General features: G+C 36.7%; 3 protein-coding genes across 3 annotated transcripts; 1 reads left to right on the top strand and 2 right to left on the bottom strand.

Moving 5' to 3' along the window:
- Positions 1-1,462: 1,462 nt before the first annotated feature.
- LOC144043475 (uncharacterized) lies at positions 1,463-9,181 on the top strand. Its single transcript, XM_077557141.1, has 12 exons — positions 1,463-1,755; positions 3,072-3,183; positions 3,431-3,524; positions 3,673-3,727; positions 3,886-4,026; positions 4,897-5,057; positions 7,198-7,296; positions 7,403-7,548; positions 7,660-7,831; positions 7,924-8,036; positions 8,352-8,436; positions 8,531-9,181. The coding sequence occupies exons 1-12, from the start codon at positions 1,638-1,640 to the stop codon at positions 8,585-8,587; spliced, it is 1,353 nt and encodes a 450-aa protein (XP_077413267.1). The 5' UTR covers positions 1,463-1,637; the 3' UTR covers positions 8,588-9,181.
- A 2,704-nt stretch (positions 9,182-11,885) lies between these two features.
- mcoln3a (mucolipin TRP cation channel 3a) lies at positions 11,886-21,061 on the bottom strand. The gene is made up of 13 exons (XM_077557140.1): positions 20,225-21,061; positions 19,447-19,704; positions 19,212-19,379; positions 18,983-19,136; positions 17,318-17,399; positions 17,147-17,243; positions 16,972-17,071; positions 16,789-16,901; positions 15,057-15,206; positions 14,874-14,975; positions 14,672-14,794; positions 12,792-12,998; positions 11,886-12,576 (listed from the first exon to the last, which is right to left on the bottom strand). The coding sequence occupies exons 2-13, from the start codon at positions 19,672-19,674 to the stop codon at positions 12,421-12,423; spliced, it is 1,680 nt and encodes a 559-aa protein (XP_077413266.1). The 5' UTR covers positions 19,675-19,704; positions 20,225-21,061; the 3' UTR covers positions 11,886-12,420.
- A 141-nt stretch (positions 21,062-21,202) lies between these two features.
- Positions 21,203-25,502, bottom strand: bcl10 (BCL10 immune signaling adaptor). Its single transcript, XM_077557143.1, has 3 exons — positions 24,881-25,502; positions 23,620-23,908; positions 21,203-23,396 (listed from the first exon to the last, which is right to left on the bottom strand). Exons 1-3 carry the CDS (start codon positions 24,929-24,931, stop codon positions 22,999-23,001), a joined length of 738 nt encoding a protein of 245 aa, XP_077413269.1. The 5' UTR covers positions 24,932-25,502; the 3' UTR covers positions 21,203-22,998.
- Positions 25,503-27,733: the final 2,231 nt, after the last annotated feature.

Raw genomic sequence — 27,733 nt, 5'->3', positions numbered from 1 at the left:
GTATAGATTTCTTCTTTGACAACAAACAACGTTACGTTTGTCTACCTTTCTCCTGTGTGTCCATGACACGCACAAACTGTACAACAACATCTGATCCGGGGGAAGCTTAACATGCGACAGAAAACAAGGCAAACATTATTTCTGTTGCAGAAAATTATGCTAATATATTCATTGTGTACAAGGATCACATTAACCCAATGTGGTCATGTGAGAACAACACAATTAGCTTCATTAATTTAAATGTGATAAGAGTACAATCACAATTAACTTTTTCAGGTTGATCTTTACATGTAAATAGAAATAAGTGGCCATGTTTTCATCTTCACCAATACAATAAGTGACAGTAGTATACTAGTATGCATGCATGTACATAATATGCATGTACAGTACAATATATCTGGATTGTTCATCATTCTCTAATGTTAATCAATGTAACCTAACCCAGCGATTCATTAATTGTATTAACGAGTAATCCCTTACTGTATTCCTGTAATTACTTTTCTAGCTGTGCCTAAATTTTAATGTGGACATTAATCAAATAATTTATACAGTGTGCACTACTGTGTTTTTTTTAAGTATCTGAAATTAAACCCTTAAACACACATCTAAAGATGGTATCTGTTGAATGAATTGCACGGTATGGTCTCAGTTTTATTTTGAAAAGAAGAAAATGTTTATTCACAAAGAAAATATATGTATACAAGACCTTCCAATATTCCACAGCAGAAATATATTTGTTCTGTAGTTTGCAGATCGTTTTTATACAACTCATTTCAATGTATGAGAATGCTTGGAAAAACACTGTAGTTAACAAGGTGTATCAAAAAGTTCCTCAATTGTTGTCACAAAAAAAGGCATAGTTCAAACCCAAACTACAAGTTGTACCCTTCAAAGTAGTAGTCACCCAGGTGTGTTATATAGTGAAACCGCCATGAGCTATCCTGCTACAATTCCAGCTTCTTCTCACACACTGAAGTACGTAAATGTGCAAAATCTCTTTACTCATGTTGACGGGAAAACTTGCATTTGTTGTTTGGGTTTGAATATATCTTTTGTGACACCAGCCCTGGAACTTTTGACACACCTTGTTATTTATTATTCACTGTTAAGTTTGACCATTATATTACTGTACTTCATATGTAACATTTCTGCTGTTGAATTTTACTCTGTGTATCAAGATTATTTGTTTGTATTTCATACCTTTTCAATATATACGCAGGTAAAATAAAATTTTCTTCTCTTGGAGTTTACATGTTTTTGTCGACCAATTAGCATTTCATGTTTAAATTTATGTACAATGTATTGTGCGATTCCATATCTTAAATATGTCAATGTATTATTATTATTATCATCATCATCATTTTTTTAAGGATAAATGAATTGACTTTAATTCATCAAACACTAACCCTTTATACAACTGTAAAAAAGAAAAGAAAAAGAAATACATTACCCACAAGCCATTGTGACAAAAAGCCGCTAAAGTAGACGACGTGGCCTAATGTGCGTCGCTTTTCTGCGTTTCAGCGTACCGGGGCAATTCAAACTAGGCAAGAAGCCTCCGGACATTTCAAGTTGGAACTGCTGCTACATATGGTTTATTAAAAATATTTCGTAAACGTCAGTATTTGTAAGGAACAATGTCTGGAAAAAGCAAAAGCAGAAGCGCAGCGAACGCGCACTCAATATCTGGCAGTGTAAACTGCGATGAGCGAATTTTGCGGGATTGTCATCAACTGTACACGGAACCCGACAGTGGTGAGTTGGCGGAGTGAGCATCGCGCTTAGTGAAAAGTTAGCCGGCTGACAAGCTAGCAAACCGGTTGGCTGTTCCCTAAAGCTGTCGGCTAATTGGCTAACTCGCTAATGTAAGCCGCAGTTCTTTTGGGATCGTTATCGTAATTTGTCGCGTTTGGGCCCATGAGCAAACATTTTCTTGTGTGTTTGTTAAATTCGAAATACCGGCTAGTTTGTCACAGCTAGCCGTCGTAAAAAATGTGGGTTGCCGGCGTAAAACTATGATTACGGGTTTACCCTGCCTTATTAAAACCAACTGCATCTCTATGTATAAAGTGCTATTTAAGAGATATCGGAGACATCTCCTCCTTTGTTGAAGCTATACTTTGTCCAAGCTTACGTGCATATCTGGAGAGTGCAGACAGGCGCTAACACAACTATACACTTAATATATTTTATAATTACAATTACAATTACAATAAAAGTGAGTTTACTGCATTTCGGTGGTGCAGGGCCACGTTGCCTTATACATTTAAGAGACAAAAACAAACACACAGACCAACAAAAGAAAGAACATGAACAAATACTTTAGTGAATGGAAAAGGAAACTGTCCCTTGCAACCTTGATCAAGAATCTGTGTGGGGTGGTGTTGTCTATGTTTTCCCATTTGACTTGATCCTTTTCAGGAGTTGCCACAGTGACGTCATCCTCCATCTCTTTTTGTCCTCTACTCCAGCTTTCTGCAAGTCTTTCCTCACAAGATCCCCTTTTCTTCTCTTTACTCATCTTCTTTGCACCTTCCTGGCAGCTCTGTCCCCCCCTCTGCACATGCACATGATCAAAACATCACAGTCTGACGCTTCTGTCTCCAGACCATACAGTTGTCCCCTCTGATAAGCTCATTTCTGATCCTGTCCGTTCTCGTCACTCACAAAGAGAATCTCAGCATCACCTGTACCTGCCTCAGCTGTCTCCTGTTCATTGTTACCATCAACTGTTTAGTAGAAATAGTTGTCGAAAATGATTTGAAAATCAAGAGTGAGAACTAGTTTGCCCTGATATTCACATGGGTATAGTAAGCCACCCCTAACAAGAGTTTCTTGGTGCGCATAGATGTCAAAAGATTGACGTGACGTCACATATGGACAAACAAATGTGCACATTAGCGCTCTACACAAAATAATAAATGTAACAGATTATAGGCTAAATTTAACATCAAATGGATTTTCAGCGTATAACGCGGATATGTTTCCTCCAAAAAATAATTGTGATTGTGCAAATTCTCTTATGACTGTCAGTCACTTTTATAATTTAACATATTTATGAATGTCTTCAGGTTTGATTGCAGTGGCTGAATCTGTGGGTGTAAAGTTGCTGCCCCCCAGGAAGAAGATCACTGTGATGCTAATGGGCAACCACTCTGCTGGGAAAAGCTCTTTCATAAACTGGTATATTTATCTTATTTTTTGTGTGCGCAAACAAAACAGGCTACATTTTTTCCCCTTTATTTTATTGCGTTTTTAGTTTGATCATCCCGGTATTCCAAACTAAAATTGATCCCACGATAACATTACTTATTTTATACTTTTTTTTCTAATTTTTTTTTTTTTTTGTATGTGGGTGAGTATCTGTATGTGCGTGCGTGCGTTTTTTTCCTAATTCTATTAGTGACAATTTAGTCTTTTTTGCTTCCAGGTATGTTGAAGAGCACATTCAGCGCACTGGTGTTGCTATCGAGACCCAGGGATTCAGTTTTGTTACAAGTGGGCGCAAGAGAGAATCCCTCACGGTAAGAATGATTTTTTAAAGTTTTGATATGAGACCAAAAATAAGCAAACCCGCTTTGGAGCACAGTTCACTGTGCAACTCTGAGTGGTTCCAAGTTCCAATAAATAATTACATTTAAACAATAACATCCATTTTCTGTGTTCTTTTAGGGAAATGCAACGCTTCATCTATATCCCCATTTCAAGCCTCTGCAAGAGTTCAAAGGTGAGCTTCCAAAGACAGTCTCTCCATGTTATTAACAAGATTAAATTCACGTTTTTAACAGTTCTTGTATTAGATCTTGTTTGTGTATTTTATGTACATGATCAAAATAAGATATTTGTATTTGAATTGTATTGGATTTTTCACTTTGTCTGCTCTAGGTGTATCAGAATATTTGAGGACAGAAATCTGCACGTCGCGTCAGAAACGTTTTAGCCTGGTGACTTTTGTGGATTCGCCTGGATTGGTGGATGGGGATATGAAGTATCCCTTTGACGTGGATGAAGTTGTCCTCTGGCTAGGTGGGACAAGACCCCGTAACATACAGTATCTTTCTTCAGGGCATATATACAGTGTATATATGTATATGTATATATATGTATATGTATATGTGTGTATATATATACATGTATATGTGTGTATATATATATATATATATATATATATGTATATGTGTGTGTATATATGTATATGTGTGTGTATATATATATATGTATATATACTGTATGTATGTGTATGTGTATATATATATATATATATATATATATATATATATTTACCATAAAAAAACAGGAGCACCTTTACAATAGTCCCCTTTAAACAGACATTAAACAAAACATTGAAAAATAAATACTCATTCAGTCATAGTATAACAATTTTATTTTAACCAGTCATCTGAGTTTCTATATAATCCCCTGCTAAGTGCTCACATACTCCTGGTTTATATAACACTGCATCGGACAACCTAATCCAAAGTGGTGTTGAAGGGCCAGGTTTGACTGATCATGATACTAGGCAGGCTGTGAAGCTTTGGTTTTTCCAAGGGTATGAGGGTTTGGAGGCCTCGCTATAAGAGCTGGCCCAGCTGCATTGAACAAACTAATGTTCACTAAAGCAAAGCATTTTTTCCTCATTTCTTTTAAAGTAATATCAAATAATTGACCAGTTTTATTGCAGACAAATCTTGTTCTAGTAAAATATTTTGGAGCTATATTGTTGAGTCGCTGTTAATATTTACGTCCTCTGAAACTACGCTATGCAAATTGAGGCAACTATACTTCAGCAAATACGGTCCTGCTGTATCTCCCTCAAAAAGATGCTACCTGTGCAAAAGTTAGTGTAGGCCCTGGGTATAGTGTGGTACAATAATAGCCTTCTCCATATCCACTCAGGTGATGTCTGTGACCTGCTTTTGGTCTTCTTTGACCCGATGGGTCAGGCGTTGTGCAAGCGTACCCTCAACATTGTGGAGGCCCTGAATGACAAACACGGGGATCGACTACATTTCTACCTCAGTAAGGCGGATGAGGCCGGGGGGGAATCTGACAGACAGGTAGGTGCAAAGTAGACGGGCCTTTCCCTGCCCTGGGTTCAGCTCAATAGAAATACTTTGAAGCTGATGCGAGAAATGCTGATCTCAGATGATCTGGGATCTCAGTTAGATCCAGATGAGATCAGGGTCTTCTGCATGCAGCATCTTAATCAAGGCTGTAAAGCTTCTATACATTTTATTGTGTCAAAAGTTTATTTTTGAAAAGTCTTTTCAGCTGAAAACGTCTAAGTCAGTCCAACCAAGATATAGAGACGAAGGACATCAAGCATTTTTTTGTGCACACAATTTTTTTTTTTTATCACACATTAAATTTTGAACATCTCCCGGGAGAATACTGAAGCATACAGACACTTACCATACATGCTGTACTATACCTAAAATCATGTTATTTGGGGAAAATACCCCCCTCTGATTGGTCAGTCCTGGTAGAACTGACATGCCACGACTTGTTTTCCGACCAGTCTGAATGAATGGGATCTTGTATTTTGCTTGCATTTTACACAGCGCTGTTGATAAAAAAAACTTTTAATTAGGCCTTGCATCTTGTGGGAAAATCTTGTGTTTTTACCGATGCGCTATGTGTTTCATCTTAGTGGCTCATTCTACAACTGACATTGGCCATGTGTTTGTTGACTGTTGTTTTTCCTAAAATCCCAAACATGAGTATTGAAAGGTTCCTCATTTAATTGGGTAACTGTTCAAATGTGGGAATTCGCACTTGTGAGAGCCAATGTGGCTACCAGTACCTGACTCAGTTCCTACATATCAAAGTGGCCCAGTCTACAATATTTCTTTAAGCCTATGGTTGGCCTCCCTTGACTATTAGGCCAGTTAAACACATTAAGGATTTCTTTTTTTTCTTTCTTTCTCTTTTCTTTTTTTAATCGTAAGAGCTATTTTTGTGTTATGGACCTCCCACTTGAAGATCATTTATTTAATGATAAAATAATAATAAAAACTCCAGCACTTTACTGTTTAAATGCCTCCAGGTACATGTTTATTAAACAGCTTTTGTGATTTGCAACATGTTAAAGGTTTTTTGTTTGCCATCAGGTTTGGCACCAACTATAATGTGGCCTCCGCACACTAACTCCCAAATAGCTGCTAATTTTCGCAGGCTAACCATTCACCCACACGCTAACACCGGGATAACTCCCAAATAACCGCTAAAAAAACGGCCGTTAATTTGCGAGCTAGCCGGTTAGCTCGCAGGCTAATAGCCGCTAATTGCTGCTTATGGGCTGTTAGCACTGCACGAGCAACCAATCAGATGGTGCTATGGGCGGGCCAATGCTGCAGGGAGTCAACAGCCGCTGACTCAGAGCAGACGGAGGAGAAAAGTGCCTGTCAGAGCAAAAATAACAGTTTTTAATATATCGGCCATCCCCCCCCAAAAAAGAGGCCGATTTTCATAAAATACTGGATATTGGCGCCGATTATCAGTCTATCCCTAATATTTACAGGTGTGATTGTTCTGTGTGCAGTGTGCTCAGATAATATGAGCACAGCACACCACAAACAAAATATTTTCTTCTACCACAAATCTACAATCTGGTCTTCAAGACAGAAATCTCACTTGATTAAATGTCATCGAAAAAAACCCCAAATAAGAAACGTAGCAACAAATGGGTGACACAAGACACATAATGGTCTTGGGACTATTTTTTGTATTTTTGAAGGAAATATCCCAAACTTAAAAGAAAAAAACTGTCTGTGGCAAAAATCCTGAAGTCAGTGTGAAAACCGACTTTTTGGTGGTGATGTCCCGCAGCTCCATGAGATGGGCCTCCATTTCTGAGGTCCATCGGACTTTATGTTTAGGGTAGGACATGGGTACTAGAGCTTGGATTGCCAAATCTTATAACACTGGACTAGACTCTTGATGCCATGACATGAACTCTTGCTCGTTGCTCTTTTTTTTTTTTTTAATAAAGGCAGGCGCATAGAGTAAAATGAACCCTAATGGTACAAACGCACGTCTAAACAGCAATATCATTTTTTTTATACATATTCAAATAGTTACAGTATGTAAGAATTAAAGGATTAAGCAAATGGTTCTCTATAAATAGTAATTTTAAAAAAATGACATCATTGTGCGCCATCTCACCATACAGTGTATCTGTCATGTTTATTCTTCCAGAGAGTAATGATGCAGATTGTCCAGGAGCTTTGCAAACGACCAGGACTTAACAAATGTGGTTTTGACATGCCCACCATCTACATTCCTAACCCTAACAAGGTACATTTGGATGGCTGTCCACCTTTTAGCTTTGTATGTCCACCCAACCAAATGTTCCATAATTAGAAATGCCTGATGTTTTTTTTATTATTATTATTTTTTTAAGCCGAGCCGCTGTGTCAATCAAATTGAGGAAGTGTGTCGCACCATTGAGAAGACCATCAATCAAACTGTCCAGAATACACTCAACTCTCTGGAGAAAGACTGTGACGTCATTAGTGAAGCCATCACTGATAAAATAAGCAATGACAGGTACCACACTTACACAAAAAAAAGGGAGAAATGACAATACAAATCTTTTATGTCAACTGTCACATTGTTATTTTTGGCCAAAGAAAATGACATCCACCTTCCATCTGAAAGGCAGATCAGTATTGAGAACCGACGGGCTCGCTGCAAGAGCTGCTTTCTGACACTACTGGGTTTCAGCATCCCCATGACACTTGTGGCCGTACTGCTATTGGGCACTTTATCCAAGGAGATTCTGGAGATTGCTTTGGGCCGCCAAGGCATTGAAGCCCTCTCACTTTATCTGGTTAGTTTACTCACTATATTAACTGTCTGTCTTCTTTCTTGCAATGTTTTTGTTTACTGAGCAGTCCCGGCTGTTTCCTTTTGAACCCCCAGGTTCCTGCAGTACGTATATTTGAGTCCATGTCTACAGAGCAGCAGCTCTACAGCTGTGGCGGGATGGTCCTTGCTTCGTTCCTGCTGCTCCTCATTGCGCGATTCTCTTTCAGGTACCACAATTAACATCTCAATTCCAGTTCTTATATTAAGAAACCATAATATCACAAAGCACAATCCTTGTTATTTTTTTAAAATCTATTTATTTATTTATTTTTACAATTTGTACTAAATAAAATGAAAAAAAAATTCAGACCATATAAATAAAATTGGATAATTATCCATGGCACACCAGAGACCAGCCAGTGTAGCTCTCAAGTTGCCCTCAAGGAGCAAGTAAAGACCGTGAATTAAGTTGAATCTCTAAGGATTTGCTGCATGTTTACATTTTAGTGGTTGATGTAATTCTTGGGGTTTACTCTTTGCAGGACTCAACCAACTCTGTCAGGAAAGCAGAAAAGACAGTTGCAGGAGAAGTTGGACTTTGTTCAGGAGGTGGCGAAGACCAAAAAGGTAGCGCATGTGTGAAGTAGTGATTGTTTTTAATAAAACTGAAAAAAACAACAGCATTTATGTAAGTAAAATGTTTGATACTTTTGCCTTGCAGAAAAAGATGTATGAAGAGTATCTGCGGCAGAGTGTCAGCGATCATGACATGAGCTAATGATTGAAATAGACGCAAAATGGACCAAACATAAATCCACAAAAAAGCACTGCCAGCTGGGCACAGCAATAACTTTTTTGATTATAATTCCATTTAAAGTACACGCAAAGAAACCTCCCCCATAGACCTTTTTATTTAGTCAATACCTTTGTGAAAAATTACATGAGAAGTGTCAGGCCTCAGAGCAAACGGGCCTCATCACTTTTTACTTTTATTATCTATGGATTTTTTGCTCCTTTACTTCTGCTCCACTCAATCATTATGTCAGACCAACATCCCTCTAAACTTATTAATTTTTGCAAAGTACATTTCTTTATCCAATATACAGTACAGGTTACAGAACATTGTGTAATAATCATGGCACTGTTTTTATATAAGTTACTGCTTTTTTTCCCCCTTTAAACAAAAAAAAAAATATATATATATACTTAACATTTTGTAAAGAGAAATTGGGAATGTAGAATGTCGAATCAATAAGATTAAGCGAACAACCATTTTTGCCAGTACTGTACTGTTAATCTCAGATTTTCACCTTTCCTATTTTTTTTAATGAGCTCTCTACCGAAATAAATAAATGTTCAACTTGCAAAACTTTTTCATTGTTGTCACAATTTATGTTCAGATCGTTGTAGTTCCACTCTATTGCTACTTATGGTGAATATTTTTTTTACATCCATGAATGTGTTGAAAATCTAAAGTGGTTTAAAAGCCCAAAGATTCAGTTCTACATTGGTTCTTACATTCCAAGGGAAATAACACAATCTCAGATGTGTTTTTTTTTTTTTACTGGTAATTTGCAAAGACATGACAAGTTGATTACTCATGCTCGCACCAGTACACCAAAACTTAGTAAAGGCAAATAAACCACAAAAAGCATGAGAAATAAACAATCTCTAGGGCGTTCAATACAATAAACTCCCTGTAGATGACAAAAATATACCACAAGTACATATCAACAGCAGCACAGTGACACAAGGAAAGATGAACATGATGAACACAAATAATATGAACTTGAAAACCTTTGACCCTGAGAAAAATTTGGACCCAGACAATCACTTCTACAAAAATGATTACTGCAGTTTTGCTTGCAACTATTATATGGATGATCAATTCAACAAAAATGTAAAATGCACTTTGAATTATACATTTCAATAGTAGACGTCTCTACAGAAATTTTACAAAAATCAAAGATTACCTGAATATATTAAATCAATTCTAAATAATTGCCGTATCAGAAACATGGCTTGATAATGAAAAAATTAGCGACATGGGACTGGAAGGATATGAATTGTTTGCAACAAATAGGAAAAATAGAAGGGGGGTGTCGCAATATATGTAGACAAAGCTCTAAGAAGCAGTAAAATTGAACATTCGACTACCACCATTGACAACATAATGGTAGTTGCATCCTATCAAGAGATTGTTGTAATTGACAGTCGTATAGTCATAAATACTTTTTTATTAGGGCCAATGCAGTGACCACCGCAAGGTCTTGATTGTTACTGTAGAAATTATTATTATTATTGGCAGCAAAGAATTGCATTTTTAAAGGCCTAAATATGAACAGGACCTGGCGAAAAATGTGATCCATTTACAAATTGTCATAACGCCCCCTATAGAGGTTTATCAGAGCCCGATCCTGGTACGTTTGACCTAGGACAGGGGTCAGCAACCTTTACTGTCAGAACAGCCATTTTAGGCCAAATAAATAACAAAATCTGACTGGAGCCACAAGACATTTGGACATTGTGATGAACAAAGAACTGTGTGTTTGTAATGTACTAATTAGAGCTGCACCATAACATAAGAAATATGCAGCAACCATGCTTTGATAGTCATTTTCTTCTATCTTTCGTCTTCCATTTTTGTATTTTATGGGGTAATTTTTCATACTTCGTTTTTCATACAATTTTAGACTTTTCTGCCATTGTGTTAAATTTCTGACATTTTGGGCAACTTTATGGCCATATGGTCATTTTCTGTCTCTCTCTCTGTGACATTTTTTCTGTCTTTATTTTTGCTAGAAATTTCCTAACATTTTTGTGGACGTTACATTGTAATTTTTGGGAATTATTGTATACCTTATATATATATATATATATTAGGGGTTAGAAAAAATCGATTCTGCAATATATCGCGATATTACAGCACGCAATTCTCGAATTGATTCGATATGCGGCAGAATCGATTTTTAAACATCAATTTTTTATGGGAATATTCAACAAAACGTCTTACTTAGGGTTAGGATTCACACATTAAGCATGGAAGAATGTTAACGTTATTAATGGAACATTAAGCCTTAATATTTGATTTCAGTGCTTTTCAAACATAAAACAGACTGCAACCTGTTTGTTTAATGCAGTGGCTCAGTTATAGGCCTGAATTTTCAGATAAATACATTTTCATACAAATCTTACAGTGTACATGTACATGTTTACTGAGTAGTATTTTCTAAATTTGAGTTTTAAAAAAATCACAATAATCAATTTATAGATTCGTATCGGGAAATAATCGAATCGAAACGTGACCTATGAATCGTGATACGAATTGAATCGCCAGGTACTAAGCAATTCACACCCCTAATATATATATATATATATATATATATAACTTTTTTGGCCAATTCACAAAAATATTTGATGGTAATTTTCTGCTTTTCTTTTTGTGGACATTTTAGGTTACTCTTTGAACATTTTGGGCAATTTCATGGACATTTTATGATAGATTTCTGCTTTTCCTCCTATAGACTGTTTAGGGTCGGGTCACGTTTTTGACATTTTTAGGTACTTTTTAAAAACGTTTTCTTCTACCTTTCATTTCTCAATTTCTGACAACTTAAAAATATGTTTAAAAAATCATTTCTACTTATTTATCTGGAAATTCTTGATACTATGTGTCGGGTCTGGGGAATAAAATTTAGTTTTTTTAAAATGCCTTCTTAATGAAGTATTCTTGATTGTATGTTTCGCTTAGACCTATGAGAATTGGGAAGCATATGTAACAGTCCGCGACCTATGAAAAAGTATTTCGGAGCCATATGCTAAACCTAAAAAGAAGTGTAGCACTTTGAATTTATCGCCTTTGTTGACTTTTATAGGTCATATTTTAACAAACTATTTCTACGGAATTTATCCAACCTTCTTCAGATTAAAAATGTTTAAGATTAAAACTTAATGCTGACTTTTTATTTCATCTCAGGCTGTTGCTGTAACGATGAGCTGTTTGCAATGAAAATTAATGCCGTTTTTGAGGGTCTTAACTTGGTTGAAAATTCATTAAACTTTACACACACATCAGATGTTGCAAAAATAATTATTTTATTAGATTATTGTGCAGTTTTATAAAAATGGCCCTGTAGTGCCACCTAGAAAGTTGGAACAAATCAGCCCTGGTTATACATTTCACCAAGATCTACAGTACGAGAAATTGGAGGCATATGTAACAGTCCGCAACCTACAAAAAAAAAAGTATTTTCGAGTCATATGCAAATTTTTATGGCTCAGTGTACTGTGCTTTCTTTTTTTTTATTGTACATGTTTACAGCTCATGTAATGTGTATTGTTTAACATAATATGCAAATTGCCTCATTGCCTTACCTGGATAAATAAAGGTAAAATATATATATATTTTTTAAGTAATCGTCACTAGCTAACTAAATGAGTAATTATAATATATAATAATTCGCTAATTTAATAATACATTAATATCAGAAAAACTAGTTAGATATAGCTAGTAGTGTAAATGAATGAACATAGTGTGAGAAAAAAACAAAAACATTCTTCATATAGACAATTTGATTCCAAAATACAGTAGTATGATTACTACAACAGGTGTCAAATCTTCTTCCTGCATCTACAGCAAAAGCAAGACAAGAGGAAGCACGAAAGAGGCTCCTCGTCCGTTTGGTAGCGTCCGGACTCGGGCTCGTCTCTGCACTCGGCTATGAAGGCCTGGAGCTCGGACACGAGCACTTTTTCCTGCTGGTGATGCTGCAATAGAATCAGTTTGAAAACCAGGTTGTAGTCATTCAAAAAAAAACTCCAAAGTTCAGTACAAAATTGAATTTGACAAACAGAACTTAAGAGTTTAAATAGTAATCATCTAATTCGGTGAGATTTACGTTAAATGAACATGGAAAGGATTCACTTGTGCTTAGTAACTTTTTTCTTTTTTCATTACATTCGAGCCAACCGGGAAGTCTGACCTTGATAGTCTCGTATGTGTCCGTGATGAGGGCGATGAAGAGGCTGAGCACCATGTAGATGAAGAGGGAGATGAAGGAGTAGAGGTAGAGGCGGCTGAAGAGCCACACCATGTAGCCGTTGTCGGGCATCTTCAGGAAGGTCGCGTACATGTCGTCGCCGTTGATCAGCGAGAAGAGGCACTCGGTCACTTTGTCGAACGTTCGGAACTGGGACAGGGCGTTAGCTTGGTGAGGATCTGTGACGGCGGTTGTTTGAGGCGGGGGACACATACTGACAGTCGGGCCAAATTTGAGCATTTCAAGCCGCTTCTGATCAGTTAGAGAAAGCTTGAATATTTATTTATCCTGAGTGATTATCCGTGTGATTTTTTTCCGTCAAAATGAAAAGTAGAACTGGAATGTGGTAGGTAAGCCAACACGTTGCCTAGCTTTTTATAAATGTTCATCTACTTCTTACTCTTTCTTTTACACTATGTTTTATGACAGTCACTTTCGGTCAAAATTTACTTACAATTATTTTATCATGGCCATTTGTTGTTTATGTATACAGTACAGTACATTTTGTTATCACATAATTGTATTAACTTAGATTGAATTAATTTTTTTCATTGTTGTTGTTTCGCGCTAGTTAGTTATCTTACTCAATTCTTTTTATCTATATTTGCAAAAAATACATATTGTATTGATTACATAAAAAATATTTTTTAATATATACTTTTTATTTTTTACGAATGACATTTATTTTAATTTATACGTTAAGAAAATGTACTGTAAATGTATTTTCCCCCCACTTTTGTCAACATTTTGACAATTTGCTATGTTTTATTGGCGCTTTCGTTGTCAGTTATTTCACTCCTGACATACATTTTTTCTTTAGTAATTTTCTTACATTTCTGCATTGATTAATAGTGACTAAGTGATTTCAACCTACTTTTCTTGACCATTTAGTTATCATTATTTACAAATTGTTTGATTAAGATTTTTTTTTCATTTTTTGTTGTTTCACACTTTTAGTTTTTTACTAATTTCTTTTTAAGTTTTGTCAATAAAAAAATATAAAATACAAATAATTTAATATACTTTTTTTCCAAAATGGCATTGATTTTTAATTAATAAATTTAAAAATGTAGTGTGTGTAAATGTATTATTTGCCTCCACTTTCGTCAACATTTTCACGATTTGCTATGTTTTGTGGTTATTTCACTCCTGACATACATTTTTTATTCACATATTTAATTTTCTTTAGTAATTTTCTTACATTTCTGCATTGATTAATAGTGACTAAGTGATTTCAACCTACTTTTCTTAACCATTTAGTTATCATTGTTTACAAAATTTTGAATCATTACTTTACTATAGCATTTTTTTAAACATATTTCTTAGAACATTTTTCATTTTTAACATATATTGTAGTGATTAAGTGATTTTTAATATTTTGATAGTCACAATTATTTTTCATTTATTTTTTTCAATTCATATTAGTTGAGTGTTTTTTTTTTAAATTTATTATACATTATTTTTTTTGTTTTTGTTTCTTGTTAACATTTTGGCAATTACCTACGAACACACTTTCCACTTTGTATTTTGCCATAGTCTGGATGCCGTGTGGCCTCCCACTGCCCCTCACAGGTCAGTGCTGGTACTACAGCAGAAATTGTTAGGGGAGGAGACGCAGGATTGTTAATGTAGATATTGCTCTGTGTGATGTGCTGTGTTGGTTTTGAGACACGAGTACACCACACCACTCTTTTAGACCTGAAGAACACATGCTGATAAATTTCCTCATTGTGTATGGAGTCTCTTGTTGGTTGAGATTTATTTTTTTTTAATCAGTGCGCGTGTACCCCACTTAGGTGAAATGATACGACTCAGGGACATACTTTGTCGTGGTAAGGCCCAAGCACGATCCAGCCGCAGAAACAGTAGCCGAGGTAGATCATGGCAGCGCAACAGCAGAATCGGATCACGTTTGGGAAAGCTGCTCTCAAAGTCAAGATTAGGATCTGTTAAAAATAAATAAATATACAAATTCCCCTTCTCCTCACACATGCTTGCATTTTGTCTAAAAGTGAACGCTCTTACATTGTACTTCTTGAAAAAACCGAGGTACCGAATCACGCCCACCCACACCATCATGGTCGCCGTACCCAGCAAGATGCTGCACTCATCGTAACTCGTCATGAACTGAAAGAAAAGGGAAAAAAAGTACAACAGTGGAGACATTTCTGGATGCTAACTAACAAATGTCTATGAATGAAAACACACTTTAGTCTGTATTCCGATCTTCAAAGTTGAGCCGGCGATGGTCAGAGTATCGCTGAAAATTATGAGGATGTACCAGCCATTCACAAACTCCATGCGGTCCGACATGGTCACAATTTTATTGTAGTAGGCGTGGAAGAATGTGTTGAACTCCTGCAGGGAAAACAGAGAAAGACTTACTATGATGATGATGATTTAGGGCCATAAACAAATATGATTATTATTTACATACTGTATACAAGGGTAAGGATCTGCATTAAAAACATTAACAAAAACAACAATAGAAATGCTCAGTGGAATATTGTAAGTAACGGTATATTACAGTTTATGCTAATTTAAAGTGACATTTAAAACAATATAGATTACAGAGATGTAGGCCAGAGAGAATGAGAAGATTATGAACCGACCGACCACATATCTGAATGTAATTCGGAATTTTATCATTTATTTATTTTATCATTTTGGGGTTCATCCAAGGGCTCTTGGGTGCCCTTTCAACACACTCCTGGATCTAAAAGTTTTTTTTTCCGAGTAACTTTAAACTTTTACTGACAAACATGAATCTGCCAAAATGGTCAAAAATCAACCCCCCAAGAAATTAGATTGTTTTGTTTTTTTGGCATTTATGTCAGTGTATAATAGGCTTTCCTACCGCTAATAGAGCTTGAACTCTTGATTTGCTTTTCTGAATTATTATTTTTTTTTAGCAAGTTGAAACCGCTATTTGGCAACAGCTGCAGCCCTGTCAAAAGGAATGAAAAAAGATCCCCTGGAATAAATACCGTTTTGTTTGTCCTTTCTAGTCTCGCAGGTGTGCTTGTGGAAAATTCACTAGAACCTGAACCTAAAAGTGGACCAAATCTACAATTTTGAAATAGTCGTAGAACAGCTAAAATGGCTGATAGACTCTCTTAAAAGACATTTACTTGCTTTGGTGCTGCTGTTTTGGTTAGCAACAGAGTTTCTCTTAAAATACATTTACTTGCTTTGGTTCTGCTGTTTTGGTTAGCAACAGAGTTTCAATTAGATCAGCAATTAACTTTTTAAAAGATACTGTCTATGAACTACATAATTTATAGATACTAAAATTGTCTTTTCATATCTGAATGGAAACAAAGGACACATTTATACTCAACAAAAATATAAACGCAACACTTCTGTTTTTGCTCCCATTTTTTACGAGATGAGCTCAAAGATGTAAGTTTTTCCACATACACAATATCACCAGTTCTTTCAAATATTGTTCACAAAACAGTCTAAATCTGTGATAGTGAGCACGTCTCCTTTGCCCAGATAATCCATCCCACCTCACAGTCGAACTGACTGTTTTGAGTCCCCAGACCCCCCCCAATAAAACAAAACTGCACCTTCCAGAGTGGCCTTTTATTGTGGGGCACACCTGTGCACTGATCATGGTGTCTAATAAGCATCTTGGTATGGCACATATATTTTTGTTGAGTAGATTTAGAAAAAGTTTATTTATTTATTTATATATTTTTTTAAGAGGACTAATGAGTGTATTTGAGTAGGGGTATCTATCTAGAGGAAGTGCAGTATTATCACTTCTAACTCCTCCATTGTTGTTATTAAGATTCAGCACTGATTGGCAAAGAGAAATCAGATGGTACTACTGCCTAATATCGAAGTGCGTGTGGCATTTATTATGACAAATTTTGTTTCAATAATAACCAAATTTGGCCCCTCCCGAATATCATTGTTGAATTGCGTTACTCACAAACTGGAGGTGGATGCCATTGATGACGGAACGCACGCAGAGGATCAGCGAGGTGAAGCAGGCGAGGATGACCACAGAATCGAAGAAGAGCAGGAGATAGTCGTTTTTCCCGGCTATAAACACAGACCTTCGAGTTAATGGTAGCTGCGTTGAAATTCACAACATAACTGGTTGTGATCTTACAAGTGCCCTCCACGTTCCAGTCTCTGCATTCGTTGATGGTGACGTCGTTACCGACCCCCACCTTTATACCTCCGCTGTGAGCATGGTTATCAAATGTGATCTGTAGCAAAAAGCAAAGCAGGTGAGTCGGCGGCATTTTGTTAGCGATCCTACAAGGGCGTGGGTGGGAACTGACAACAACGTGGAAGACGTAGCAGTCGGGAAGCTCGTGGTGCCTGACGGTCTGCAGATTGATGGTTTTTAAGGTAAAGTAAATGTTGACTGACAGCAGCCTGGACACAAAAAGAACACATGAGTAAGCAGGCATTTTAACATTCTTGAAGGCATGTGCTATACTCATAATCACCTCCTAAAATCCAAAGAGAAGTTCAGGGGCGTCGCCAGAGTGCCATTGTCCAATGATAGCACAGGGTAGATGGAAAAGCAATCTGAGTATGAAATCGTGATATCAGCTGCATTCCTTCTTCTGATAAACATTGTTGTTGTTTTTACAGAAGCCACACTTTAATCCTCTTTGTGATTATTTTCCAGTGTCGCACTGACTCAGATTCCATAAATATAAAAGCATGACTGGATTCAACATTTTGTTCTTCAAAATGAAACAAGACTCTTAGCATTCAAGTCATTTATTTCTTCGTTTAATAAAAGCATCATCTTTCTAGAGATTCAAACTCAATCAATAATGGAATGTATGTCTTGTTGAGGATGGATGAGCTATTACTTTTGTCAGCCGAAACACTTTTTGTTTCAGAAATATTGGGACGTTAACTGCAGTTTCTCTGGCGATTGCATTCTGGAGATATCGGGGGTCAACAACGACATGCACAAAAGGACCACATCAGTCATCTTGTGGGCCTGTTCTAAAATTAGATCAGCAGTAATGAGACATTGTGACTTCCTAGGAATGGAAACACATGCAAAGATTTGTATAAATAAAATATTGCATATTATAATTAATAATAAAAACACATAATAATCCGTCATTCTTGTGAAGTGTGAAATGATTGAAAGAAGTTTGTAACCCTTTCCATTAATCAGTACTCAAGAAGTAGCTCTCAGTTTCTTAAAAGTTGGAGACCTCTACTCAGTTATTACTTACTCATTCATTGCCATTGACTGGTATCCTTGTCAAATAATGGGGGGTTCAATGGGGACGGTGTGGGAGCATCTGATTCTGCTCCACTGTAGATTTCAAACTTGGAAATAACTTTACTGATGCACAGCCACCAGTAGATGACATCATTGCCCCATTTTAGACATGAGATCAACACAATTTGAGAGTCCATGGGAGAAATTGCTGCATTTTGAGCAACCTACTTTTTTTTTTTTTTTACCTACTGTTGATTATAAAAGAACGGGGAAAGGCAGTAAGGAGAAAGTCCATTCTGTTATTTGGTAGATTCGGTGTGTGGTATTGAAATTATAACATTTTCTAAAATTATATATATTTTTTATAATTATATATTTTTTTAAATGTCATATTCGATAAAACTGTCCGTATAACCTGACAGTAGTGCATGACTAAAACCATATGTGTTAAAAAAAAATTATTAAAAAAACACCGGCCCTCTCTGGCCCCACCTTTAACAGCTAATTTGAGTTTTGAGAAACCACCGCACCCATAACAAAAGCAATCAAACAGAGACCAAAAGTGTGACTTGACAAAGTGTCAATCATTTCTAGGGCCCGACTGATTAGTTGGCCAGCATTAGCTCTTAAAAAAAAAAAGTTTCTCTCTCTTACTAAACACTATAAGACAAAATATTGTAAAAGAGTCAAATGTTCTGCCTGGATGGAAAAAAAAGAGAAAAAAAAGTTATTTTATTCTTTACAATTTTTTGTAATTAATCACCCAATTAAGTTATCGGAATTTTATTCTGCCAAATATTGGAATCTCAGTCAGCCTTAAAAAAAAATCCATATTGTTCAGGGTTTAATCATTTGTTATGCACTCGACAAACTACGATATATTTATATTTTTTGCAACAGTGTGTAGTAAATGATATGTTACCTGTTTCAATGTGCGGATCGATGTAGAAGGTCTCATTTCCAGGGTCAATATTGCTGTTCCTGTAAAACTCTTGGCAGACCAACAGAGGCGTGTACTCGCCATCAACCCTCTCATAAGCCAGATTGCCTACTGTCAGGTTTTGCAGATTGATATACTGCGAGAAGAGAATACCAACAAAAACTGAAACTTTACCATGACGCAAATTCTCGTAAGGTTTCACTGAACTTACCCGGTCAATGATGTAGCAGATGTGGTCGTACACGTCGGATTTAGTGTGCAAAACGTGGCCCCCTAGCTGGTGGTCTTGGTATCCTTTGAGGAATAGATGTCGGAACGTCATCAGGTTTTCATCTTTGAAGGTGACCATCATCTCATTGCTCAGTCCGAACGAGACCAGCTGAAAAAGAAATCACAAAGATGAGAAAATGTTTTGTGCTTCATCATAAGCAGCCCGGGTTTTGTACCTGAGCGGTGATGAGGGCGATTTTTAATATTTGTAGCATCAACTTCCACGGTTTGCGTCCTCGGGCTTTGTACTTCTGGCAGGGGTTCATGAAGAAGTACTTGAGCCTCCGCCTCAGGTCCTCAACCACCCTGGGGTCCATGTTGGGGGTGCAAAGGCTCCATCTGCAGCGGCTATTGGCTCTCCTCTCCTCCAAGCGGCCACCCAAAAGGGGCTCGGACTCGTCCATGGGACCGAGCACAGTCAGACGCTGCCAAAGCTTCAACACGCATCAGACAAAATGCACTTCAAGTTAACGAACGGCGCCATCATTCCAGTCATTCTGATGTTAATCAAACTGGTTTGCCTACATAGCCTTTTACCAGCTTTCAGACAATGCAAAATTTACTTAAATATGAGCATTTTAAAATTTTGAATTAAAGTATCACAGATCTGCATTTAAAAAAAAGAAAAAAAGACAAAAATAGTAATGTAGCTGCCTAAGAATGTACCAGAAACATTACATCTGACAATAAAGTCATCTCTAGATTACTGATATTCATTGTGTGAATTGTATCAACATGTTGCCTAATTAAACTACAAGAAGTGAGGGTAAACAAATGTGACATACAAAAATAAAACTTTAACGAGCGTTGCACAGCAAAAATAATAAAAGAAAAATCACACATGATGACAATCAATAAAGATACCAATAATTTGCCCACCAGAAGTTGGCGAATATACACAATACACACAACACACAATAATAATGATAACACTAATAATAATATAGGACTTACCTATGAAAAATGGCTGTGCATCGATGGAGCTGCTTACACGACAATCGGCTCTGAGTGCCTCGACGATGACACTCATATTAGATGTCATGCTTTCCAGTTATGGAATTTCCAAAACAATGTTTGGAAAGGAAAAAAAAAAACTCGATGTCAACTTCTGTCTACCAAATGGATTTATATCTAGCTTTGCATTTTTATCAATTCTTTTTACATATGCATTGCTCCGAAAATACCAATCTACAGAATTCTCTTTTTAATTAATATTCAAAAAATATTTGGTGTTATTTATAAATAGTTGCATTACAACTAACCAAATCTTTTAAAAAAAATACTAAAAATATCAAATGTATAAAGAGTTTCTTAAATTAATATTCACTTTAACATAACCAACTCTAATTAATTAAATTAGCACTAAAATATTTTTTATTAAATAAAATTGAAAATATTTTATAGCATTTTAATTAGTTTAATCCTACTGCCCAAAGCAGGCTTGGATAGGCGCCCCTGTGACCCTTGACAGGAATAAGCGGTTTAAAAATTGGATAGATGAATGAGTTTAATATTTAATTAACCAATTTTAGGACCACACGACTAAATTCATTTTTACTAATACAGTACTGTAGTATGAGCTACAACCATGACCCCCTATAGTGCTACGGTAATTCAGTGACATGATCATGAAGTGCTGTGTCCAAGAAAAATACAACCACTTTCTTTTAGGTGTACCCCACCAGTCGTCACAGTAGTCTAATTAAAGCCATATGCGACATTGGTTCCACTGTGTCTCATTTGCATGAGACGTCAACATCCCCTTAAAACGTTGCACGAGGTTAAAAATAGGTTGTGTAAAGTGTCATATAATTCCTGATCCTTTCCGTATTTTTTAAATAAAGAGTGTGACAGAAAAGATACCTAGTAAGTGTTTGTATTTTTTTTTTATCTATTGATTTGTATTAATGTAAATAATGAGTTCAATAACTGTACTGTATTATTTGTCTTGTGTTTTATTGAACATTTCTGAGTAGACATATGAGAAACAGCTGCAACAGTTAATAAATGCCTCTTATGTGGGTTTTCTCCATGCACGCCATCTTCCACATATTCTAAAAACATGCACGTTATGTTCAATTCATTGTAGTCCCCAAATTGTCCATATGTGTGACAGACTGACAGTGAGTGTGAATGGTCATTACTGTGAACGTGCCCCGGCTGGCAACCAGTCCATGGTGTACTCCGCCTCTTGCACAAAGTCTGATACGATGGCTAGATGAAATTATACTAATTTCCTATTTCCTACAAAGTATTTTCTACATAGAGAATAAAAACATTTTAAGAGGTGATGATTTTGAGTCATTATCACAAGATAAAACAAGCAGGCTCATTTGGATACATTCAAGTTGGGTGAGTATATATTAATACAGTATTAATATTAGCCAATGAGTCTTTGACTCGGGGCAGCATGGTGATCTAGTGGTTAGCACGTCTGCCTCACAGTTCTGAGATCTTTTCATTATGTCTCACTCCAATGTCTTTTGTGTCCCAAAAAATAAGTATGCAAACAAGTGCAAAAAATGCACTATGCTTGTCCTTTTGGGATTAGATAGACATTACTAAACAAAATGTGATTATAATTTTAAAAAAAATTCCCCACAGAGATTATTTGTACGTGCTTTGGTGTATTGTACAGTGTAGTGACTACATCATGTTTATACTAGGGCTGAACAATTAAACAAATTCAAATCAACATTGTAAAGTAATAGAATGCAATCTTCAAATCTCAAAGGCTACAATTTGGAAAAAAAAGAGTTTATTTTTGGTCGGTCAGTAGGCTTCTTTTAATAAATAGATATTTACAATGTGCATAATTTATTGATATATATCCTAGATTTTAAAAAAAGGAGCAGTCCACGTTTACATATCATTGTTTCATGAAACAAGAAATGTTGAAGTAATGTCTGATTTATGACTTCCTGGTTTGTGTTTACGCCACACTTGTTCAGTAGAATTGAGTGAAGTTAGTGAACTCTTAAAAAGGAAGTCAACTTTTCTTGACAATATGTGACCTCACCAGTCTAAACATGACATTCTGATTAATATTACATTTGTGAAATACGAGTTAGGCGGCAAAATCAAGCCGTTTTTATCCATCTCAGGGGGCGGCCATTTTGCTACTTGCTGACGACTGATGACATCACAGTTGCTCAGGGCTCAGGCAATGACCAATTACAGCTCACGTGTTTTCTGAAGCTGAGCTGTGGTTGGTTGTTGTCTGAGACCTCAGCAACTATGATGTCATTTTCACTCGACAGCTAGTGGCAAAAGGGCCGCCTTCTGATACTGATAAAAACTGCTGGATTTTACTGCTTAACTCATATTCCACTAATGCAATATTATCCAGAATACCGGATTTAGACTAGTAGTAGGGCTGCATAGAACATATTATTGTGAATAATTTTTTGGGGGGGGTTGACTTTAAAAGACTACAAGTCAAAGAGTTGAAGTAGATAAACTGTCAACTATAAAACAGAAACTTTTATGTACAGTACAATAAATCAGATATTGTTTATTGTGATAGAGATTAATTTAATGCTTTCAATTGTTTTTAAAAAACACGGGTGAATATTGCATATAAAATTGCAATTGCAATATTAAGGGTGGAAAAAAAAATCGCAATTACATTACTTTTCAATATTGTTCAGCCCTATTTTATACTGTAATAAAAAAAAGCAGCAGTGTATCTGGTGGTTCCTTAAATGCAAAAATACTAACCCTATTTATTAAAAGTTGCTCCGATGCGACGCAGGAGTGAGACAACGTGAGCGGAGGGGTTGAAAGTTGGGGTTCGCTCCACTGCCAGTGGACCCCGCGTCTATGCTGGAGTGCGACCCCATCAGCTGCTCCTGCTCCTCCTCCTCGGGCAGCGCGGGAGCTCCCGGGTCTCCTGGCCTGGGGAGGCTGGAGGAGGTTGTGGTGGAGGAGGAGGCCACAGACGTCGGAATGCTGCCATTCGGCAGTGACGGCGCGCTGGGGCGGATGCCGAATTCCAATGTGGAGGGGCTTTGTTGTCCAATCAAGTAGCAGACCAAGGTGGAGTCATTTAAGAACGTACTGGAGAGATCCTGGGTGGAACATGGAGGGGTGGGACTGTTCTTGGGTGAGGAACCGGAAGCTGCGGCTGCAGAAGAACAAGAAACAAAGACCGTTGCATCTCAATAAATGTGAATATTGTAGATTAGTTTATTTTAAAAATGAATAGAATATTCTTTGTATGGGGAATTTGCGCCCCTTTGTAGCAGACAGACTCAGTCCCAAATTGGATTACATGTATATATATATATATATATTTTTTTTTATTTGTTAGCTAAAGTAATACAGCAAGAAAGATATGGCCTCCGAACCTCTAAGAGTCTCCAGCTTCTCATTCTTGGCCTTCTGCACCTCATCTGTGATCTTGTGGATGATGAAGTTTTGCGAGCGCAGCTCCCGGATGGAGTCGACCAGGACGTCGAGGCCACGGGGGTTCTCGGTGAGGATGTCCAGCAGCCACCCCGTCCTGCTGGTCTGCGTGCTCTTGCTGTTGATCTCCTCGGCGTCGTCCCGGGTCAGAACACGGCGGGAGCGTAGGTAGTCCAGGTGGCACCGGGCCCGGATCTTCTCGCAGAGGTAGTGCCGCATGCGCGTCAGGACCTGGAGGATGGTGTTGAGGGAGATCATTTTTAAATGATTGGATGTACTCTTCTGGTAATCATTTGAACGGGGTTTCTCAAACTTTTTGGGTTTAGGGACCCTTTTCCAAGGACCCCTCATAATCTTATCACCAATTAAACTCTATTAAGATGCAGTCATAAATCTCATTGGGATTATTATTTTTATTTGTTTTATGTCTCTAAATATTCATGAGTAGCACTAGCTTTACACAGAGGCTGCAGTTATGCTTTAGGCCATAAGTAGCAGTCATGAGTAAAAAAGGGATCGTCCACAATGCTCCTTTAAAATTGATACAATATCGTTATCATCATTATGTCATGATATTAAAAGCAACACATCTGTTAAAAAAGTTAGGTTGTATTTCATTTGTGCAGTTCCAGCACCCTCTGGTGGTTAATTATTAGTGTAGTTTAATTTGAATTGGGCACTCTATGACCACTTTTTTTTTTAGACCCACATTAATTACCAGAAAGGGAACACAACACGTTTGAGATCCTTCGATTGACAATGTGTGTGTGCACTAGCGAGTGCCTCAATATCAAGTTTTAGTAGTGATTGTAGGTTGTTTATGTATGTCAATTTTTATGTATGTTTATGTATGTATGTGTATGTATTTTGTTTATGTATGCCAAATTCGTTTTTTTTTATTTTATATAATATCGTGAGTATTCTCCTCCGTGAGCACTCTGTGGTAAAGCCCCGGATGACCGTTTCTATTCATAGCTTTTATGGACAGAATTTTCGGTAAGGGTTCCCGATTCACGGCAAACTAGCGCACGGTAGTGAGTTACGGGAAACGGCAAACTATCCACTTCGTACACTTTACTCAAGAAAAGAGTGAGAGAGAGAGAGAGAGAGAGAGAGAGGGAAAAAAATAGGCCATTTTCGATGTGTTTTGGCTAATGCTCAACTTTACGTCGAGCGTTTGGGCTAGTGAGAAGGCGTACTCACGTCTTTTTTAATCTCCACCATCTCATCTTCAGTGATTTGAGGGACATCCATCCTCGCGACGATTTAAAAAAAGTACACACTCAAAAAAAAATACAGGCGTTCCGGTAAAATACCAGTGGTCGCTAAACTAAGTTCGGCATTAAGTTCCTACCCAAAAAGGTCGTACTCGTTGTTTTGTTTTTGTTTTAATATCGCGGTAAATCAGGAGTATTCACTTATATTTTTGTGTTTCAGCAAACGAAGAGAGGGAAGCCCTGACTTCCTGATTAGTAAAGTTTACGTCGACACAAGTCGAACGTCACACGTCACTGAAACTTCGACGTGGTGCAATAGCCGCCCATGGCCATAGAATGTCGCTATTAAACATGTTTTAATGTATTTATTTTTTTAATTATTTAAAAATGTTATGTTGGTTGCATTTATATTGACTAGACATCTAACAACACATAAATTATTCCAAACAAAGTGCTGTATATAATAAAATAGTTATAAATAAAAGTAAAAAAGTAAATGTATGCTGTGATTATATGAATCCATCATCATGCATTGCAAATACCGAACAATAAATCTCGAATGTAACATTGAAACTAATATAAAATAAGGGAATCTATGCAAATACCTGTTTAAAATTAAGTGGAATCATTTACATTTGAGAAGGGTTAAGGGTTCCTTAAAACATGTTTAATAGTGCATATACAAGGTTTTGCGCTACGAAACACAAAAGTTTCACTTCCTTTTCATAGAGGTCAACAAACTCTTGCAGTATGAGTGTCCCCAATTGTGCTTTTTAATCTTTCTAGTATTAACCCTAATTTGTGTTCCAAACCCTAGTTTGAAACCACAACCCTAATTTGAAATCCTATTTTGAAATCCTAACCCTAATGTAAAACCCTAGTTTGAAACCCTAACCCTAATGTAAAACCCTTGTTTGAAACCCAACCCTAATTTGAAACTCTAGTTTGAAACCCTAACCCTAATGTAAAACCCTATTTTGAAACTCTAACCCTAATTTGAAACGCTAGTTTGAAACCCTAATTTGAAACCCTAGTTTGAAACCCTAATTTAAAACCCTAGTTGGAAACCCTTACCCTAATGTAAAACCCTAGTTGGAAACCCTTACCCTAATGTAAAACCCTAGTTTGAACCCCTAACCCTAATGTAAAACCGTAGTTTGAAAACCTAACCCTAATGTAAAACCCTAGTTTGAAACCCTAACCCTAATGTAAAACCCTTGTTTGAAACCCTAACCCTAATGTAAAACCCTAGTTTGAAACCCTAACACTGATTTAAAACCCTAGTTTGAAACCCTAACCCTAATGTAAAACCCTTGTTTGAAACCCTAACCCTAATTTGAAACTCTAGTTTGAAACCCTAATGTAAAACCCTAGTTTGAAACTCTAACACTGATTTAAAACCCTAGTTTGAAACCCTAACCCTAATATAAACCCTAACCCTAATATAAAACCCTAACCCTAATTTGAAACTCTAGTTTGAAACCCTAACCCTAATGTAAAACTCTAGTTTGAAACCCTAACCCTAATGTAAAACCCTAGTTTGAAACCCTAACCCTAATGTAAAACCCTAGTTTGAAACCCTAACCCTTAAGTAAAACCCTTGTTTGAAACCCTAACCCTAATGTAAAACCTTACTTTGAAACCCCATCCCTAATTTGAAAAACTAGTTTGAAACCCTAACCCTAATGTAAAACCCTAGTTTGAAACCCTAACCCTAAAGTAAAACCCTTGTTTGAAACCCTAACACTAATGTAAAACCCTAGTTTGAAACACCAACCCTAATTTGAAACCGTAGTTTGAAAACTTAACCCTAATGTAAAACCCTAGTTTGAAACCCTAACACTGATTTAAAACCCTAGTTTGAAACCCTAACCCTAATATAAAACCCTAACCCTAATGTAAAACCCTAGTTTGAAACCCTAATTTGAAACCCTAATTTAAAACCCTAGTTTGAAACCCTTACCCTAATGTAAAACCCTAGTTTGAAACCCTAACCCTAATGTAAAACCCTAGTTTGAACCCCTAACCCTAATGTAAAACCGTAGTTTGAAAACCTAACCCTAATGTAAAACCCTAGTTTGAAACCCTAACCCTAATGTAAAACCCTTGTTTGAAACCCTAACCCTAATGTAAAACCCTAGTTTGAAACCCTAACACTGATTTAAAACCCTAGTTTGAAACCCTAACCCTAATATAAAACCCTAACCCTAATTTGAAACCCTAATTTGAAACCCTAGTTTGAAACCCTAACCCTAATGTAAAACTCTAGTTTGAAACCCTAACCCTAATGTAAAACCCTAGTTTGAAACCCTAACCCTAATGTAAAACCCTAGTTTGAAACCCTAACCCTTAAGTAAAACCCTTGTTTGAAACCCTAACCCTAATGTAAAACCTTACTTTGAAACCCCATCCCTAATTTGAAAAACTAGTTTGAAACCCTAACCCTAATGTAAAACCCTAGGTTGAAACCCTAACCCTAAAGTAAAACCCTTGTTTGAAACCCTAACACTAATGTAAAACCCTAGTTTGAAACACCAACCCTAATTTGAAACCGTAGTTTGAAAACTTAACCCTAATGTAAAACCCTAGTTTGAAACCCTAACACTGATTTAAAACCCTAGTTTGAAACCCTAACCCTAATGTAAAACCCTAGTTTGAAACCCTAATTTGAAACCCTAGTTTGAAACCCTAACCCTAATGTAAAACCCTAGTTTGAAACCCTAACCCAAATGTAAAACCCTAGTTTGAAACCCTAACACTGATTTAAAACCATAGTTTGAAACCCTAACCCTAATATAAACCCTAACCCTAATGTAAAACCCTAGTTTGAAACCCTAAT

This window comes from Vanacampus margaritifer, chromosome 2, assembly GCF_051991255.1.
Source record: "Vanacampus margaritifer isolate UIUO_Vmar chromosome 2, RoL_Vmar_1.0, whole genome shotgun sequence".
Classification (NCBI taxonomy): domain Eukaryota; kingdom Metazoa; phylum Chordata; class Actinopteri; order Syngnathiformes; family Syngnathidae; genus Vanacampus; species Vanacampus margaritifer.
The sequence above is the reverse complement of the archived record's forward strand: the minus strand, read 5'-3'. Positions and strand labels throughout refer to the sequence as shown.

Excerpts from the sequence above, each read along its gene's own strand:
- LOC144043475 (XM_077557141.1), top strand. The coding sequence starts at position 1,638 with ATGTCTGGAAAAAGCAAAAGCAGAAGCGCAGCGAACGCGCACTCAATA. Across the intron at positions 3,525-3,672 it reads GCAAGAGAGAATCCCTCACG|GGAAATGCAACGCTTCATCT; the intron begins GTAAGAATGATT and ends GTGTTCTTTTAG. Across the intron at positions 7,832-7,923 it reads AAGCCCTCTCACTTTATCTG|GTTCCTGCAGTACGTATATT; the intron begins GTTAGTTTACTC and ends TTGAACCCCCAG.
- bcl10 (XM_077557143.1), bottom strand. The coding sequence starts at position 24,931 with ATGGATGTCCCTCAAATCACTGAAGATGAGATGGTGGAGATTAAAAAA. Across the intron at positions 23,909-24,880 it reads TGGTGGAGATTAAAAAAGAC|GTCCTGACGCGCATGCGGCA; the intron begins GTGAGTACGCCT and ends ACCATCCTCCAG. Across the intron at positions 23,397-23,619 it reads GAAGCTGGAGACTCTTAGAG|CCGCAGCTTCCGGTTCCTCA; the intron begins GTTCGGAGGCCA and ends GTTCTTCTGCAG.
- mcoln3a (XM_077557140.1), bottom strand. The coding sequence starts at position 19,674 with ATGGACGAGTCCGAGCCCCTTTTGGGTGGCCGCTTGGAGGAGAGGAGA. Across the intron at positions 19,380-19,446 it reads TCGCCCTCATCACCGCTCAG|CTGGTCTCGTTCGGACTGAG; the intron begins GTACAAAACCCG and ends TTTCTTTTTCAG. Across the intron at positions 17,072-17,146 it reads GCTACGTCTTCCACGTTGTT|ATCACATTTGATAACCATGC; the intron begins GTCAGTTCCCAC and ends TTTTTGCTACAG.